At 45.2% G+C, this 16,294-nt stretch overlaps 1 protein-coding gene and 1 pseudogene across 1 annotated transcript; one reads left to right on the plus strand and one right to left on the minus strand.

The window, feature by feature from the left end:
* Positions 1-210: 210 nt before the first annotated feature.
* LOC142210011 (integrase/recombinase xerD homolog) lies at positions 211-2,770 on the minus strand (annotated as a pseudogene).
* A 6,188-nt stretch (positions 2,771-8,958) lies between these two features.
* Positions 8,959-11,169, plus strand: LOC142210796 (cyclin-dependent kinase inhibitor 1B-like). The gene is made up of 3 exons (XM_075280219.1): positions 8,959-9,554; positions 9,673-9,789; positions 10,269-11,169. The coding sequence occupies exons 1-2, from the start codon at positions 9,041-9,043 to the stop codon at positions 9,780-9,782; spliced, it is 624 nt and encodes a 207-aa protein (XP_075136320.1). The 5' UTR covers positions 8,959-9,040; the 3' UTR covers positions 9,783-9,789; positions 10,269-11,169.
* The last annotated feature ends 5,125 nt before the right edge of the window (positions 11,170-16,294 follow it).

A 16,294-nucleotide genomic window follows, 5' to 3' on the forward strand; every position in this document is an offset into this window, starting at 1 on the left:
CTTGACCAACACATCCCCCTCAAACCAAGCCACCTTACCACCACCTCTTCTCTCCGGAAACCCAATTGACGTCCATCAGGCCGCACCGCTGCCCTTAATGCCCCCCAAAACACGAACGAGTGGCCTAGGATCCACACCATCAACGGCCCGCTCCCACCTGTAAAAAACCAAAAACAAAAAACAACCAACAAGAGAAATCAGAACAGCCTTTTAATTAAGCCAATTGGGCCTAAAATAAGATTTAAAACGTACAGATTCCCACCGACCAATCCTGCGCACTATGTCATCCCCCAAACCATGCCGAGCCGCTTCGGTCGCCGCCCCTATTCGAAAAGAGTGACCCCCAAATTCATGAGGCCGCCAACCACACGCCTTCAAACACCTCCTAAACACCGCTAACAATTGGAACCGAGAGAGGAACGATCCATCTTCATGTTTTAGCAAAGGAGTACCAGACAACCTAACTTCTGGTAAATAATCCTTCAAACATTGAACAGGGCACATAACACACCCCTCGACTGCAAACAGCACCACTCGCGCCCCTCTCCCCGTTTGATCTGTTTTTGAGCGTCGGATAAGAAATTCAACCCTGTTCCCAAATAACTCCACATCCTCAGAACGTAATCCACCCGCCCTATTGGTTGAAGGGCTGACAAGCTCCTCCAGTCTCATTGCCCCAAAGAATGCTAGAGAAAAGGCCAATTTGAAAAGTTTAACTTCCTTTTCAGAACGGCAAATAGCCGATAATTCCACCCCCAAATCTAACAATAACCTAAAAGACACCGGCCTCCTTTTGTCCCTTGATTCCAACCCTTTCTCCACCCCTTCATGGCCTGTCGAATCAAAAATGCCTTTGTGGAATCTGATGACCCCCTGGCTTTAAAGCCAAACGCCAAGCCTGCCAAAAACCTGTTGACTTTTGCCACTGACCACCCTTCCTCATAACATTGCCCCAACAAAAGCAGTAAAAGAACGTCCTCCCTCAAGTTGTAACCACCCATCAACCCGAACCATGCCTCCCATTGCTGCCAAGCCGCTGAATAAGCCAACCACGTGCCTTTTGCCAAAGAAGTCTCCAGCAAATCATTCACAGCCTGCAGGGAAGATTCCAAAGGTCTTCCGAGAAAGGATCTCCCTCTTCCTGAGCTTCTGGCGCCAAGACTCGAAAACGCTCCCACTGTAGACGAGACAAAGCGTCAGCTATCCCATTATGTATACCAGGCACATGCTTAGCAACCACCCACGCATTTAATGACATACAACGTAGTACCAACTGTTGTAGCAAGCAAACTACGGGGGGCGAAGATGCAGACAAATTATTAATCGCCTGCACTACCCCCCCTAAATTGTCACAATGCAGTCTCAACCGTTTATCCCTAAAAACACCCCCCCACACCTCCAGTGCCACCACACTAGGGAATAATTCAAGTAACGCCAAGTTTTTAACCCAACCCTTTTCTATCCAATCCTCTGGCCACGACCCTACACACCACCGGCCTTGCAAATACGCCCCAAACCCCACACTCCCCGAGGCATCGGTGTACAACTCAAAATCTACTGACTCAATTGATTTACTCCACATCAAGGACCTCCCATTAAAATCCTGCAAAAACAATTGCCAAACCTTTAAATCCCCTCTCAAAGCCCTCCCCAGGCGCACATAATGCCGAGGGTGACGAACCCCCACTGTTGCCGCCGCTAACCGCCGGTTAAACACCCTCCCCATGGGGATAATTCTACAAGCAAAATTAAGCTTCCCCAATAATGACTGAAGTTCAACCAATCTCAACTTTTTCAACCTGTAAGCCCTCAAAACCTCTGCTTTTAACCCTGCCAATTTGTCCTCCGGTAACCTACATTCCATCCGCATAGAATCAATACAAATCCCCAAAAATGTTAAGCAGGTGGTCGGCCCTTCTGTCTTCTCACTAGCCAATGGTACCCCAAACCGCTTAGCTATCCTTTCCAGTGTGTGTAATAAAACCGAACAAACATTGGATCCTGCTGGACCAATGCACAAAAAATCATCTAAATAATGGATTATTGAATCCCAACCCGCCTCCTTCCTAATAACCCATTCTAAAAAGGTGCTAAAGGTTTCGAAGTATGCACAGGACAGTGAGCAGCCCATAGGCAAACAACTATCAATGAAGAAAGACCCGTCCCAATAACAACCCAGTAAATGTTGGCTATCTGGGTGTACCGGCAACAAACGAAACGCCGCTTCCACATCAGCCTTGGCCAACAAAGCACCCTCCCCAAATTCCCTAACCCAATCCACCGCCACATCAAACGACGTATAACTAACCGTACACAAATGAGGATCAATACCGTTGTTAACCGAACTGCCTTTTGGAAAGGATAAATGGTGTATGAGACGGTATTTGTTCGGCTCCTTTTTTGGTACCACTCCTAACGGTGATACCCTTAAACCAGTAACAGGAGGTTCCCGAAACGGACCCGCCATCCTACCCAACTCAACCTCTTTCCGAAGCTTTTCAGCCACCACCTCCGGAAACTGCTCTGCAGAACGTAAATTACGCCTGGTAATTTGAACTTCCCCTTCAACTGATGGAATGCGAAACCCATATGTAAAACCCTCCCTAAGCAACTTCGCCGCGTCCCTATCTGGATATTCATTTAGAAACTGTTGCATCGCGGCCACCACCACTGGGGTCCGTCCCTTTTCCAGTACTATCCCCCCCTTTTCCTTTACTTCCTTTGAAACACCGTGACGCCCCGTGGGAACCTCCACAAGAGGAACACTCATGCTTAAATTTGCATTTTGCTCCAAATTTACACGATCCCTCGTTGAACGCGAAACAGAGTCCCTTCTGAGCGGCCGCCGAGCGTCCCAACTGGTCAGAACCCCGGCGCCCCCCTGAAAGGGCTGCCCAGCCCTAACTGGTGCTGTTACTTTAAGCCACAGCGCAATATCCTTGTGGTCCCACCGGATACTGGGCCTGACCGCTTTCCTCTGCCAAAATTGCTCATCATATCTGAGCCATGCTTGCCCCCATACACTCTATACGTCTCCCCAATCGCATCCATATAGCAAAAGAGCGCAGAACAGTTTTCCGGCGCCCTTTCACCAATAACACTCGCCAAAATTGCAAATGCTTGCAACCAATTTGAGAAAGTGCGAGGTATCAGCCGATACCTCCTCTTTTCTTCCTCCTACTTTTTAGACTCATCTTTTCCTACCCTGTCCAAATTAAACTTCTCCAACAGTAACAGAGAGAATATTTCAACACAATCCCCTTTCCAAATACTTTCCCTAACCTCCTGTTTCAAATGGGCCCCCAAGGGCCCCTTGAAACAAACATAAACTTCACCCCTTGCTGAATCCGCTAATCTCAGTGACTCGTCCTCTTTTTCTTTCTCCTTCTCTGAACTCTTATCTTGAGAGCTATCTATAACCCCACTAACTGTCCCACTAACCCCAATAGGGACTCCAGACTCCACCATACCACTAGACCCAGCTACTCCCCTCTCGGGTTCCGCACCTGACCCCACCCCACTAGCCACTGATCCGCTAGCCCCACTCGACAACTGCCCCCCAAAACCAGGCCAATTCATCCCCAACCACGCCGGAATTGGCGACAACAATGGAGGAGGGGCAGGACCCCTTCTCCATAATTGCCCCAGCACCCCCATCACATCCCAAAAACCTCTACTACCATCCCCAGGGAACCCTCCCACACCATGTGCCTGTAAAAATGGTAACGGAACAGAACAATTAATAATAATAATAATACATTTTATTTATATAGCGCCAACATATTCCGCAGCGCTGTACAATTTGTAGGGTTAAAATACAGACAGATACATTACAAAGAGAATAATTTCACACAATGGGACTGAGGGCCCTGCTCGCAAGAGCTTACAATCTATGAGGTAGAGGGGGTGACACAAGAGGTAGCAGGGGCGGCATTACTTATACAGGGGTCAGACACTTCTGTAATAGAGGTGACTGTCATTACACAAACATAAAACTTTATGAGCCGTCCCCAGTCGTGTCCTGTAACATGTGGATGGAGCTTGGACCTATAAAGTTATCCTGAGATGACATCATATCATGTGGGGTAATGTGGGAGCGGGGACAGAGGACGGTTAAGGGTTTACGTTAGGGTTAAGGTTCTCACCTGACTGCCTGGGTGTTGTAGTCCCACCAGTCGACAATCCTGCATCCAACGATGATGAAGACCTCTGACCCTCCGATACGCTTCCAGATGGGAAAACCTCCGACACTCCTCCTGGCAGCTGCACAACCGACTGCAATCCCGGGGACCGAAATTCAGGCCTGCTTCCACCCGCCAAAGAGTAGGCCGTTGGATCAGGTGAGTGCGCAGCCCCGCGCACTTGAAGTCCCGACTCAGAATCAGCCGATGAGGAAACTCGCCGAAAGCCTGACGCCCGTACCTCCTGACCTCTCTCCTCATCGCGCTGGGAAGCCACCTCCGACATGCTCACATCCAGGGGGAGAGGTGCCGAACCAGCTCCTGGTCCACCGTCGCGAGCTGCTGAATGCGGGGACGCGGCCTGCCATCCCCGCTCTGAAGCGCGTCGCCTGGCAGGATTCCTCCCTTCCCTGGAGCGCCGCGAGGCAGCGGACCTGGCAGCGCTCAGGGTCTGAGGGTCCCTAGAGGGGCTCCTTTGGCGACGCTGGCTTCTAGGGGCCTCATCCGGACTCAAGCGCGCCGGAGGCCTGGTCCTCCGCGGCCGTCTGGGAGAAGTAGGAGGAGGATGATCAGTTACCTCCCCCGGCCCCTGCAGCAGGCCAGCCACTCGTTCCTGCAACCACGATGCTCCATTAGCCGAAGCTGCCATACGCAGCTGACGAAGCAAGTCATCTATAGTCGCCATGAGGTAAGTAAATTTTTTCACGGAGCTTCCGGATCTGTTTCTTCCTCACCGCAACTGATCCTTTTTGCGCGGGCTTTCAGCTTATAAATGCCCGCCCCCTCAACCTAACATCTCACCCTAACTTTATTTAAACCACCCAATCACTTCAGTCCATACGTAGCCAGTCATGTGGTCCCTCCCCTTACAGCTTTGCTTGTAGTCCGGTCCCATCTATATAAACACTAAATAAATTCACCACTGATACACATACATACAAAACAAATTCAATATGTGCATACATACATGACACATTTAGCAATGTTGCAAATAAATACACAGGACAAATTCAGAGTTACTAGGTATATACAGTATAAACACAAAATAAATTCAGCATTGCTACATATACTGTATATTACATACATGACAAATTCAGCACTTCTTCATCTCTCCCCATGTGACTTTGCTTACTAAGCGTCTTCAGAGGGCTTGCCCAGACATATCTCTATTACACATCAGTGTTAATGTTGTTCATCCACCATCTAACCTCAGTCACCTCCAGTACAGATATTTTTGGATTTGGCAGAGATGCCATCAGTAAGACCAGATAACTAGACTACTTTATTTTTCAAATAAACTAGTGAAGCCATGAAGAATTAAAGTAACAAAGACCTAAAGCTCCCTATGCAATATATCAACATACAGACATCCATTGTGCAAGATTTTTGGACCCCTTTTTCTTTTCTTAAAGGGGTTGTCCCATCACAAGGTTCCTATCTATTCTGTTTGTTAATGTAGATTTAAGACTTCTTCTAAATACATTGCTTCAGCAAAACTACTTTGTTTGTCCACTATCTTACTTTATTCAATTCTTTGTGTCCACAGCCCTGACTTAGCTGCTCATGAGTCAAGTGATGTATCTGCCTGCTCTCAGGGGGGAGGGAGGAGGGGCTAAGTGCACGGGAGCGAGCCTGTGTATCTAGCTATTCCTGTGTCTACACCACGTGCAGGGGCGTAACTTCCATAGAGGCAGCGGAGGCGGCTGCCACAGGGCCCGGGCCATTAGGGGGCCCGGTGAAAGCCGCTACCGCTGCGTTTTTTTTTTTTTTCTTAAATAGTCCGTTATGAGCCCTATTCACTTGCCGATCCTGGCTGGGCCGGGATTGGTAAGTGACACCGCGGGCCCCACAAATGCTATCATTATACTCGGGGGTCTTTGCAGTTCATTATGGCAGAGGCAGGCAGTGTCTGTATGCAACACAGAATGGAATTGCTGCTGCCTGTACTTCATAGTCCAATATGGGTGGGCGGAGCTACACGCGAATTTGGGGGCAGAGCAAAACGGCAGGTTGCATGTGAAACCTCGCCCACCAAATGATGCAAGAAACCAGGAAGAAAGAAGATTTTACAGCAGTAAAGACTGATGAGTATGTGAGGTGGGAATACCCCTTTAATAATGAGAGGCTTTTCTAGCAGACATTTACTTTTTATCCCTTTGCTGAAGGGGTTAACAGTTGTCCAATATGTTTGGCAGTCAGCAGCAAAAAATATTATCAGATGGATCAGAGCTGAGTGTTGTCATTTTGATGCAACTCATTGTGATATCATGGTATGGAACTCTCAAATTTGAGGCCGGGGTCACATGAGGCAAGTTCACAGCAGGTTATATATACAGTACCAGCGTAGTGGATAGACGTTAAACAAATCTCATTGATGCAATTCTGAAAGTGTCTTGTACTGCGGATTTTGAACCTGGAGCAGTTTCTTGTTGCAGGTTCATCACAATATTCTACCTTTGCATGGTGAAGGTTCAAAACCAAGCAGCCTGCAGGGCTAAAACCTAAGGTGAAAACAAGCCAGTTTTGACTGCTATTTGCCACAGGCTCATTCATCCCACAATAGTCTTGAGATATGTGGCCTTATGTGGCGTTCACACTTGCGCCGTTGTCATCCATTTGGGTTTCCACCTAAATGCCCGGAGAAACTGCATAGGGGATGGTTTGCCGGCGGTCAATTTAAAAATCCTTTCATTTGAATGGGTGTTTAAAGCAAACTGCCGGTGTCCGTATGCAGCCTCTCTGTGGTGAAACCAGTTTTTTTGCATGGACACAAAGTCTGACATGCAGGACTTTGGGTCCGTGCAAAAAATAATAATTATTTTCTGGGGATTTAGGCGGATACCCCAAAGATCTTGTACTGATATCAGTACAAGATTTGCAAGGGTTTCATACCCGAGTGCCCTGGCAGATCAGCTGCTCTGGGACAGTGTTGTTTCTGGTAATGTTTACATACTAGGAGCTGTGCTGCTGCATACAATACCTGAAGCTGCTGTCGCACATCATGTACTGTGAGTAGGCATTGCGGCTCCTGGCTTGTGAGCATTACTAGAAGTCAAGCTGTCTCGAAGTACCCAATTTGTGGTGGTCCCAGATGTTGGATCTTCGCAGATCTAATATTGATGACTTAAGGATTAGCCATCAATATTAGAAAGTGGATAGCCCCTTTAAACGCTGATGGTCTATCCTGCTGATCAGCAGAATAAAGGGACCACTAGAATGGAGTACCCAACACTACGTCCATACAGATCAGATGCTGTGCCTGTGAAATCAAGAAGAGATTGTGAGCGGTTTGACCTGGGGGTTAAACTGCCAATGACCAGACATACCGCCATATCTGGGTTGGGAAATATGGTCTGTGTGACAGCCAGATTTCCTGTCTGGTGACCTGAATTTACAGCATCATAGTGATTTCACCTCTGCGTCAGAGCCACATAATCTGCCAAAGAGCGGCACAGAGGACTTTGCTCTCTGCTGGTTTCAGTAGAAACCTGGTGGACCACATTTTTGTCTATGGGGTCCATGGGTGTCCGCAGGTAACTGTTGTTTTAGATGATGGAGAACCCAGTGCAAGTGTGAACCTATCCTGATGCTGTTAGATTTAGAAATATTGTGGCCCTACTGTCCTGTACTTGTATGCCTGAAAATAAATTCATTAAAAAATACATTATGGGGCTGAATCATTAAACGGCTTGTTCACACCATGAATGATATGTACCTTTAGAATGTTCTTCTGTGAATATGTGGAACAAGTCCATATGGGATCAATAGATGCCCAAAGAACTCCATGTGGCTTGCTTCTGAACTGTCCTATACAGTTCACCCTGGTTGAAAAAGTGGTACCGATATCATTTGGTTTTTTTTTTAACATGGAATTCTAGGTAGGCTTCATTGTACATCAGGAGATTTTTCATGTACTGTGTATACTATGTGTATGTGATTTGACACAATGCAATGTAATTTTTATTCATTTTTTAATACATCTCTGTTTTACACTGTACAGCATGATCTCAACCTAGTTATCAGCAGGCAGAAACAATGTATTCCCAGTGAGTGTAATAACAAACCCAGCTCTGCTACATCAGTGTTCTCCATATACACACATACATCTACGTGCTGGAAACCTTGCTTCCATTCCCACCAGTCAAAGATTGTACTGATACGCTTAGAAATCCAAAAATCCTCCAGAAGAATACAGGGAGCCCCTGCAGACACCTGACTGTCCTTTCAGTGTCCAGGTTTTTTAGGACTCCATCTGTTTTTTTCTTGCTGTATTTGTCTCCAGCACTTAGTAGCAGCAGAGGGTAATATAGATTTTTATTGAGTCGTGCAGCAGAATGGGTTAAAGGGAATGAAATCCAGGGGGGATAGAATATGATGCCCTTTGGGATGCACTCAGGAAGATGGAATAATACAGGGCAGGAGAGAAGACAAAGAAGAAAATATCAGTTACAGTGTATAAGTCAAGTCAATGTTCCTACCCCTCCTCTCTCCATAAGAAGTAACGTTGCAGCCCCCTGGTTTGGGAGCCCTCCCCTTTGTGTACAGTGAATGGGGAGAAGAGTTGGCAGTGGACTGAGGAGGAAGGGGGGTTCTAACCTGACCTATAGCTCCACCCTTGTTGGAAACCAAAAAGGTAAAGAAAGGAGCTCTCCAGCAGGACCTCCTCCCTCCTCTCCCTGCCCAGTCACCACAGTGTTTTCCTCTAGTCACTAGCAGTCCCCTCCCCCTCTTCTCTGTCCCCTCCTCATCTCCACTCGGCTGCCTTTCTATATAAGCTTCCCTAACCCAGCCCAGACTTATCCAGAGAGCACTCAGCCTTTACACTTACTACTACTGCTTAGTAAACATCAACAACACTTATGGCCAACATAGCTGTACAGGAGGACAGTATGACAGCCTTACTGCTGCCCAGGATGGGCATAGGTGCCAGTGGAAGGGGAGTGTGCAGAAGTTTATTTGGCCCCATCGACCATGACGAGCTGAAATCTGAACTGAAGAGGCAGCTCAAGGAGATCCAAGCATCTGACTGTCAACGATGGAACTTTGATTTTGAAGCTGGAACACCCCTGAAGGGGACTTTCTTTTGGGAGCCATTGGAAAGTAAGGAGATGCCAAGCTTTTATAGGGAGAGCAGACTTTGCCCAGCCAGTGCCACCCCATTGTCCAGGCAGTCAAGCAGTAGGCTCTCTGTGCCAACAGTAGATACCAGAGAGGAGTCACCAGCTGAGACTGTGCAGCAAAGCAAAGAGTGTGCAAAGGAAAACGCAGACAAGGCTGTCAAGAAATGTCAAGCTGTTAAAGGACCAACTAAGACGTCAACAAACACAACTTCATCCCTTCTCAGGAAGAGGGAGATCAGCACTTCCATAACTGGTAAGTTCTCACATCTATACCTGGCCTCAAGCTGGCTCCATAGCTACATCCTGGTTCCATGAAAGTGGAACATCCCTGCTACTCTCATCTAACCGTTGTCACTCTTTTCTTGGTTTAGATTATTTCCCTAAGAGGAAGAGAATACAAGCTCCCAAAACTGACAACATGAAAATTTCCAGCCACTCTCTTTGCACTTTGGAGCAAACCCCTAGGAAGAAGATCCGATGAAGCCCTGGTGAGTTCTCCATCCAGGGTTGCGTGCGACTATTGAACTGCTGGTGTGACCTAAGGACAGTTGGGGGGGGGGGGAGTTGTAAGTAATTTGCAGAAGTGCAGAGATGTGTTCTTGAGGTTGTTTTGGTTGTAGAAAGTGGGAGTTGGTGACTCTGCACATGATAGGCTTTTTTTCCAGGCAGTGTTACTCAATCTCTTTAGCTCCTCCTTGGAAAGTTCTTTAAAGAAAAAAAAAAAGTTGCAAAACAAGCTGTACTGGCGGGAAAGGGGGGTTAGGAGAGGGGAAGAAGGTGGGGGAGGGGAAATAGGGCTGGAGAGAGACTGCTCACAAGATAAACAAGGGCAGGGTCTTCTAATGGCTGAGGGTTATGAAAGGGAGGAGGGGGGGGGGGAGGCTCAGCTGTGCACCCGTTAACCTCTCCCTGTAACTGTATGTAGCTGGATTGTATAATAACCTCTTGTGTTTTCCTTACATTGTAGGTCTATTTATTGACCAGGAACATGAAAACGTACAGCCCTCAACAAGTAACCCTTACCAGACCAGGGAATGAAGGGAAAAGGAGACTGCATACAGGACTACTCCGGCTGGGCACCTAGAATGCTGTGATTCTGGAGCTTCTTATCTGGAAGCAGTTCGCCAGCTTTGGATGTGGACTTGTTGAAATCTGCAGCAGTTGAGGACTTCCTACTATTGCACGCACTCTGTCCGCACACTTGGATGTCTATACTGGTTCTTTCAGGGGTTTTTTTTTTTCTTGCTAAGGGAGAACGCCAGGCTGGCAGGGTGGCAGCCATCTGTCCTGTCTGTGTCAGTGCTGTGAATGTAGCAACAACCTACTATCTAAAATTGTACCTTGCAGGGTCATTTTTAGACACCCTTCAGCTTTCCAGGTCCTGCCAGACTACATCCCTGTTTTGTTGATTCCGAGCTGTTGGGAGTTGTAGTTGAGCAATACAGGGAAACGCTAAGGGATGCCAACCCCTGGTTTAGCTTATGCAAACCAATAGACATGTAAAGAAGTTTTCTATGTAGCATTTGTTTGTGTAATCCCGTTGTTTTGCACTGTTTTTATATATATTTTGATATATATTCCACCATTATGTACAGCAACTATGTAACATAAGAAAGCATTAAAATAAGTTATATATTTATATAACATGTTGGAAGTACTCCAATGTTAAGCCATAATACTGGCTAGGAAACGGTTTTAGAGGTTATACGTATGTCTCCTTTTGGAGGGATAAAAGTATTTTTCCAATAACTATGCATGTACAGTTTTCTACGTTTTTTTATTCTGTTTTGTATTGTTTTGCAAACAAATGTACAGAATATTGCTTTATGAGCAAGAGAAAGTAAACTATATGACTTTTATACCGAAAAGCTGTTGTCTTTCATGACTTTATTATGGTTGGGTGTAGAGTTCAGCAATGCAGAGTTTATCATGTGTTATCAGAAAGTTACTATATTATCAATGTAAGGGCCAGTAATGAATAATACAGGGTGAAAGCAAGAACAGGGTGGCGAGTGAATTTCTGAGCTTCAGGCTAAGGCCGCACGGATCAATTGCAATTTTTTCTGCACTATTTTTCCATTGCGTTTTAGCGTTCTGCCCTTATTACAACTATACAAAAAAACACCAGCGTTTCTGCAGGTATGATTGACATGCTGCGATTTCCAAAAGCACAAACATTTTGGGAAAACTCATCTTTTCCACTGCAGATTTTTTTTCTGCAGTGTGTAGATGGGATTATTGAATCCCATATAATATGCAGGAACTGTAAAACGCAGCGTTTTCAGAAAGTGGGGCTTCAGCCTTACTCTCCCTGACCGAAATGAAGGAACTCTTTACCGCTCCTGGCCGTGATCTAGTAAGATATGCTGGTAACCTTATTTCCTATATCTAAGGGCTCTTGTACATGTACACAGCTAACAATACAAGGTGTCTATTGGTGTCTATAGCAGATATAGGGCCATATTTACACAATTAATTGAATCACTATACAGAGTTAGATATAACAGTGCTGAATTTGTCACCTATTTTATTTGGTATAGTATAAAACTGGAATTGCTCTTCATTTACTACAAATAACACTGGTTTATCTCTATATAATACACTATGGCACTGCATTGAGATATCCCAAATGATTAACCTGGCTCTGTGTCAATATATTGCAAACCTTACCAACTGTCTGAAATGAGCAATTTTTGTTCAGTGTTTTTTGTTTATTTTCTTTGCTATGATGGGAGCAAATTTTATAGTGGTAATAATTTTCATTATAGCAAAATAATACTTTTCCGAAGCCCCCATATTACCCCTTGGTTTTCTGATTATAGAACAGTTACACTTGGTAGCAGTAATGGTGATTGGATCAGAATTATTTTTTTCTAAAATATAACATTAGTCTCTGAACTAAAATCCGTCACCAAGTTTAATAGCGCATGCAAATGTAGCAGAGCTGAGTTTGTCATCCTTCATTATAGGTCAGGTTTTAATTTATACATCTTTGAAATAGTCTGATATGCTTTACCAACAGTGCCCTATAAAGCCATAATGATGTGTTGTACCAGACACACTGAGCTCTGCTATATCTCCATGGCCTGGTGTAAGAGCTTACCAACACATGACGCCTGGCCCCATTGTTTATAAACATTCGAGCAGCTGAGTCCTCCAAGCTGAATCATGACACTGCTTTTTTTTTTTTTTTTTTTTAAAGGGCTTTGTCTTTATTTTAACCCCTTCGCTAAATCCACATATGTGCATCTTTTCCTTTTTGGCCGGATTTCAATAGGTTGAGGGGGTGCATACATTATGTAGCGTTCTGTGAAAGAACAAATCAATCAGAGACAGCTGGCTGCCTGTGGCAGCTATTGTGTATCATTTTTTGGAACTTGCCTCTTATCCCTCAACCAATACCCCATTACATCTTCCTCAACCCCCACACATCCTTGTATTGCTATTCAGTTTTATGGCTTCGTGCTAAAGGGATACTAAAGAACTGAGCTGCAGCATTGGACCAGCTGTCCATATACGATAAGCATCGAATGGTGAGCGTGGGAGTGATAACAGGTTCACTGGGAACGACAGGATGATAGGAGAAACATTTGGTAATAATTGGTCTTTGCCATGTGTTAGGCTGGGCTTGTGGATTAAGTGTTTGGCCCCAGCCAGACGGATGCCCTGGTACTTGTTAATTGGGGAGACCATCTGAGCTGCACATAGATATTTGCCAGCATGGGAACAATTGTACTGGTTAAGATTTTCCCATCATAAAGACCCAGAAACCTATATATCTAAACTTCACCCTACAGTATTTCTATGGTATTGATGCTGCAAGTGACGCTATTAACTTTGTTTGGGAATTGCACAACAAGCATTGAATTAATTCAGTTTTACTGCAATCTATATATATATGTGCAATCTATATATATGTGCAATCTATATCTCTGTGTCTGTCTTGCCAATGACCTCTCATTTACCACAATAAAAATAAATCCTCTACCGTCCATGTCTCAGTGATTGACATTGCCAACAGCAGCCTTTTATTAACTTTCATTTACATTTTAAGTCCAATTTGAACAATGAACATTAAATGAAGTTCTTATTTTCAATGGGTCATTTGAAGTGCCAATCTTTAACCTCAGCCACAAGACTCCGCCTCAATAGTACCAATACTGTTAGCAGAACCATTGTCACAGGATCCCAGCAGATTACGCTATAAGGCTCCGTTCCCATGGAGTAACGCGCCGCTCATTCTGACATGTAAACACGTGTCAGAGTGAGGCGCTTCAAAACAGATCCCATTGACTTCAATGGGTGCTGGCTTACGCGTGCTACACATTGAAATCAATGGGTTACAAAGTCTGCCATTGATTTCAATGTATGGCGCGCGTAACCCCAGATCCACATGTCCACAGGCCTTTGCTTTACTTAATTCTCAACCTTTAAAATCACCAAATTGCTGCTGTGATGTAACACGACCTCCAAACCTGAGTTCAGGGGCAGGTGGGAGAGCGGCTCACTCCTGGCTTCTGAGGAAAAGATTCTGCATGGGGACCCCCCCCCCCCCGAACAGAATACCGAACGCAACTGCAAGCGGTGTGCAGTAAAAGCACACAGACCCCATATACTATAATGGGGTCCATGTGCTGGCCGCGCGCTGCCTGCACGAATCATGCAGACGGTCCGCATGATCCCTGGCGGCAAGCACACGGACCCCATTATAGTCTATGATGTCCGTGTGCTTTCACTGGCACACCACTTGCAGTTGCGTTTGGTATTCTGTTCAGGGGGGGTCCTCATGTGGACCCCCCAGGATGGAATACCAACGCAGATGTGAATGAGGCCTTATACATCATGTCATGGTACTACCCTGAAGTCTTGGTGAGTACTTCTCTCCACTCCTGTCAACCCTCACCTTAGTCATAACTTTATCTGTCTAAGCCTTTACTCTATCTATCTATCTATCTATCTATCTATCTATCTATCTATCAATCATATATAGTTGTATGCATAAATACATAGGCACACTTAACCACAGCAGGTTTGGCAAAGCCTATATGTGGGCAATTCCCAAAATGATTGTTCTGCTTATCTCAGTCCAATGCTGCACCTCCTCTCAAAGTTTGTCAACCTGGCAAAAGTGTGTTGTAGATACATATATAGCAATCAACAGTCTATTACCAAGAGGTACACTACCCAAAAGTCGCCTCTGAGAGAGCCTCTTTACAGTATAGTGGGAGATGCACTTGTGCGCCCTCTTTTGGCATGAAACAGCGTCTAATCAGACCCCACCTGTAATAATTTACATATCTGCCAGAGACATAACTGCATGCCAAATTTTGCAGCAAACATTTCCATTTGGGTGGGTTATTTTTCTTTGTCTATGTATCTATTTCACTCACTTCAAGGAACATATAATCACCTATTACATAATGATACATTATTACATGAAACGAGGCGACTGTATTTACATCTGCAGTTCTTAATGGAATTTCACATCCCCCTATGAAATATCGCACACTATGATCTCCTCTTACATGGTGCCATTAATAATATACGGTGCGCATGGATTGTATCTGAGGCAGTCGTGGTATAATTCCAGCTTCACCTCTATATGAACTTGTTCAGGCCACTTAATTGCCTTCTTCCTCCGGCACACAGACAGTCAGAGGCCCTGTTGTATGCATTGTCGTGGAGTGGTAATAATTCTCCTATTTATTGTCTCATACTTTCGCTGCTCATGTAATATTCTGATTTCCAGGATTATGATCTCAGGAATAACTTTCTATACATCAGTGGTGATAACTGGATGTTTCAAGTTCTTCTTCACTGAAATATATGTAAAAAGAAGAAGTTTTTTTTATCAAGATTTCTCGAAAAACAGCTGTCTCTTGGGTCTAGCTCCTGGAACCTGTCAAATCGCTGTTATTGCTATGGAGAGTGTTCTTTCATGCATTTCCCCTACAGGCAAAGTGTAGTATTACATGTCAGTGATTTAGATGAATAGTTGACGGGCTGAAGCTTCAAGAGTAATGCTGCCAATGTAACCTTGGGTCTTCCTCTATGATGTCCAAATGCCCTAATATGTGGACTTGGGGGAAGTACACCAGTTCATCCACAATAACATATGACAACTGCCAAAATGTTGGCACTCAATACTGTGGGCAAGGATCAGAAAAGATGAACTTGGAGTCAAACCTTGGGGTCTCTAAAGAGCCCTCTGTCTTATATAGGAAGATCAGTGATATACATTGCAAAGTATAGATGGTGAGTGTCTTACAGATTTTGCATCAAAGCCTATGAAAACTCAAACGCCAGGGCTTACAGAACTCTTTCCATTCTACACAGTCCAGTCACATTAATGTGACCACCTGTCAAAATGCAGAATAATCATCTTTCGTAGAGCGGACCGCTGCAAGACGTGCAGGGAGAGAGGGGATGTTGTGATGATGTTCACTGGGATGTTGAGCCATGCCAACTCCAGTGCCGTGGCCAGCTGCGCTAGGTTACGCGGTTGAACAACCATGGCGTGAACAACCTGATCGAGGTGGTCCAACAGATTCACTATTGGGTTCAAGTCTGGGGAATTTGTTGCCCATGGGAGTACGGTAAACTCATCCTGGTGCTCCTCGAACCACGCACGTACACTGCGAGCTTTATGACACGTCGCATAGTCCTGCTGGTAGATGCCATCATCCTGAGGAAAAACAATTCACATGTAGGGGTGAACATGGTCTGCAAGGATAAATGCATACTTGTGTTGATCCATCGTGCCTTTCACAATGATGAGTGCACCCAGATGGCTGATGACACCTGCTTTCTGCGATTGGTTAGTTAACGTTGACGTCAAAAGTAGGCGGTGGTCACATTAATATGAATGGACTGTGTATATGACTTCTTTACATTTTTGTGCAGACAACAGTTTTATCTGTCCATTTCTTTAAAGTCTAGAGGGCCATTTCTTTCACCAAGGGCCACATCAGCCTAATGGTTGTTTTCAAAGGG

The sequence above is a fragment of the Leptodactylus fuscus genome, chromosome 6 (genome assembly GCF_031893055.1).
Source record: "Leptodactylus fuscus isolate aLepFus1 chromosome 6, aLepFus1.hap2, whole genome shotgun sequence".
NCBI classification, from domain to species: domain Eukaryota; kingdom Metazoa; phylum Chordata; class Amphibia; order Anura; family Leptodactylidae; genus Leptodactylus; species Leptodactylus fuscus.

Bases quoted from the DNA above. Each gene is read 5' to 3' on its own strand.
- LOC142210796 (XM_075280219.1), top strand. From the start codon at position 9,041: ATGGCCAACATAGCTGTACAGGAGGACAGTATGACAGCCTTACTGCTG. The intron at 9,555-9,672 runs GTAAGTTCTCAC...TTCTTGGTTTAG, and splicing joins GATCAGCACTTCCATAACTG to ATTATTTCCCTAAGAGGAAG.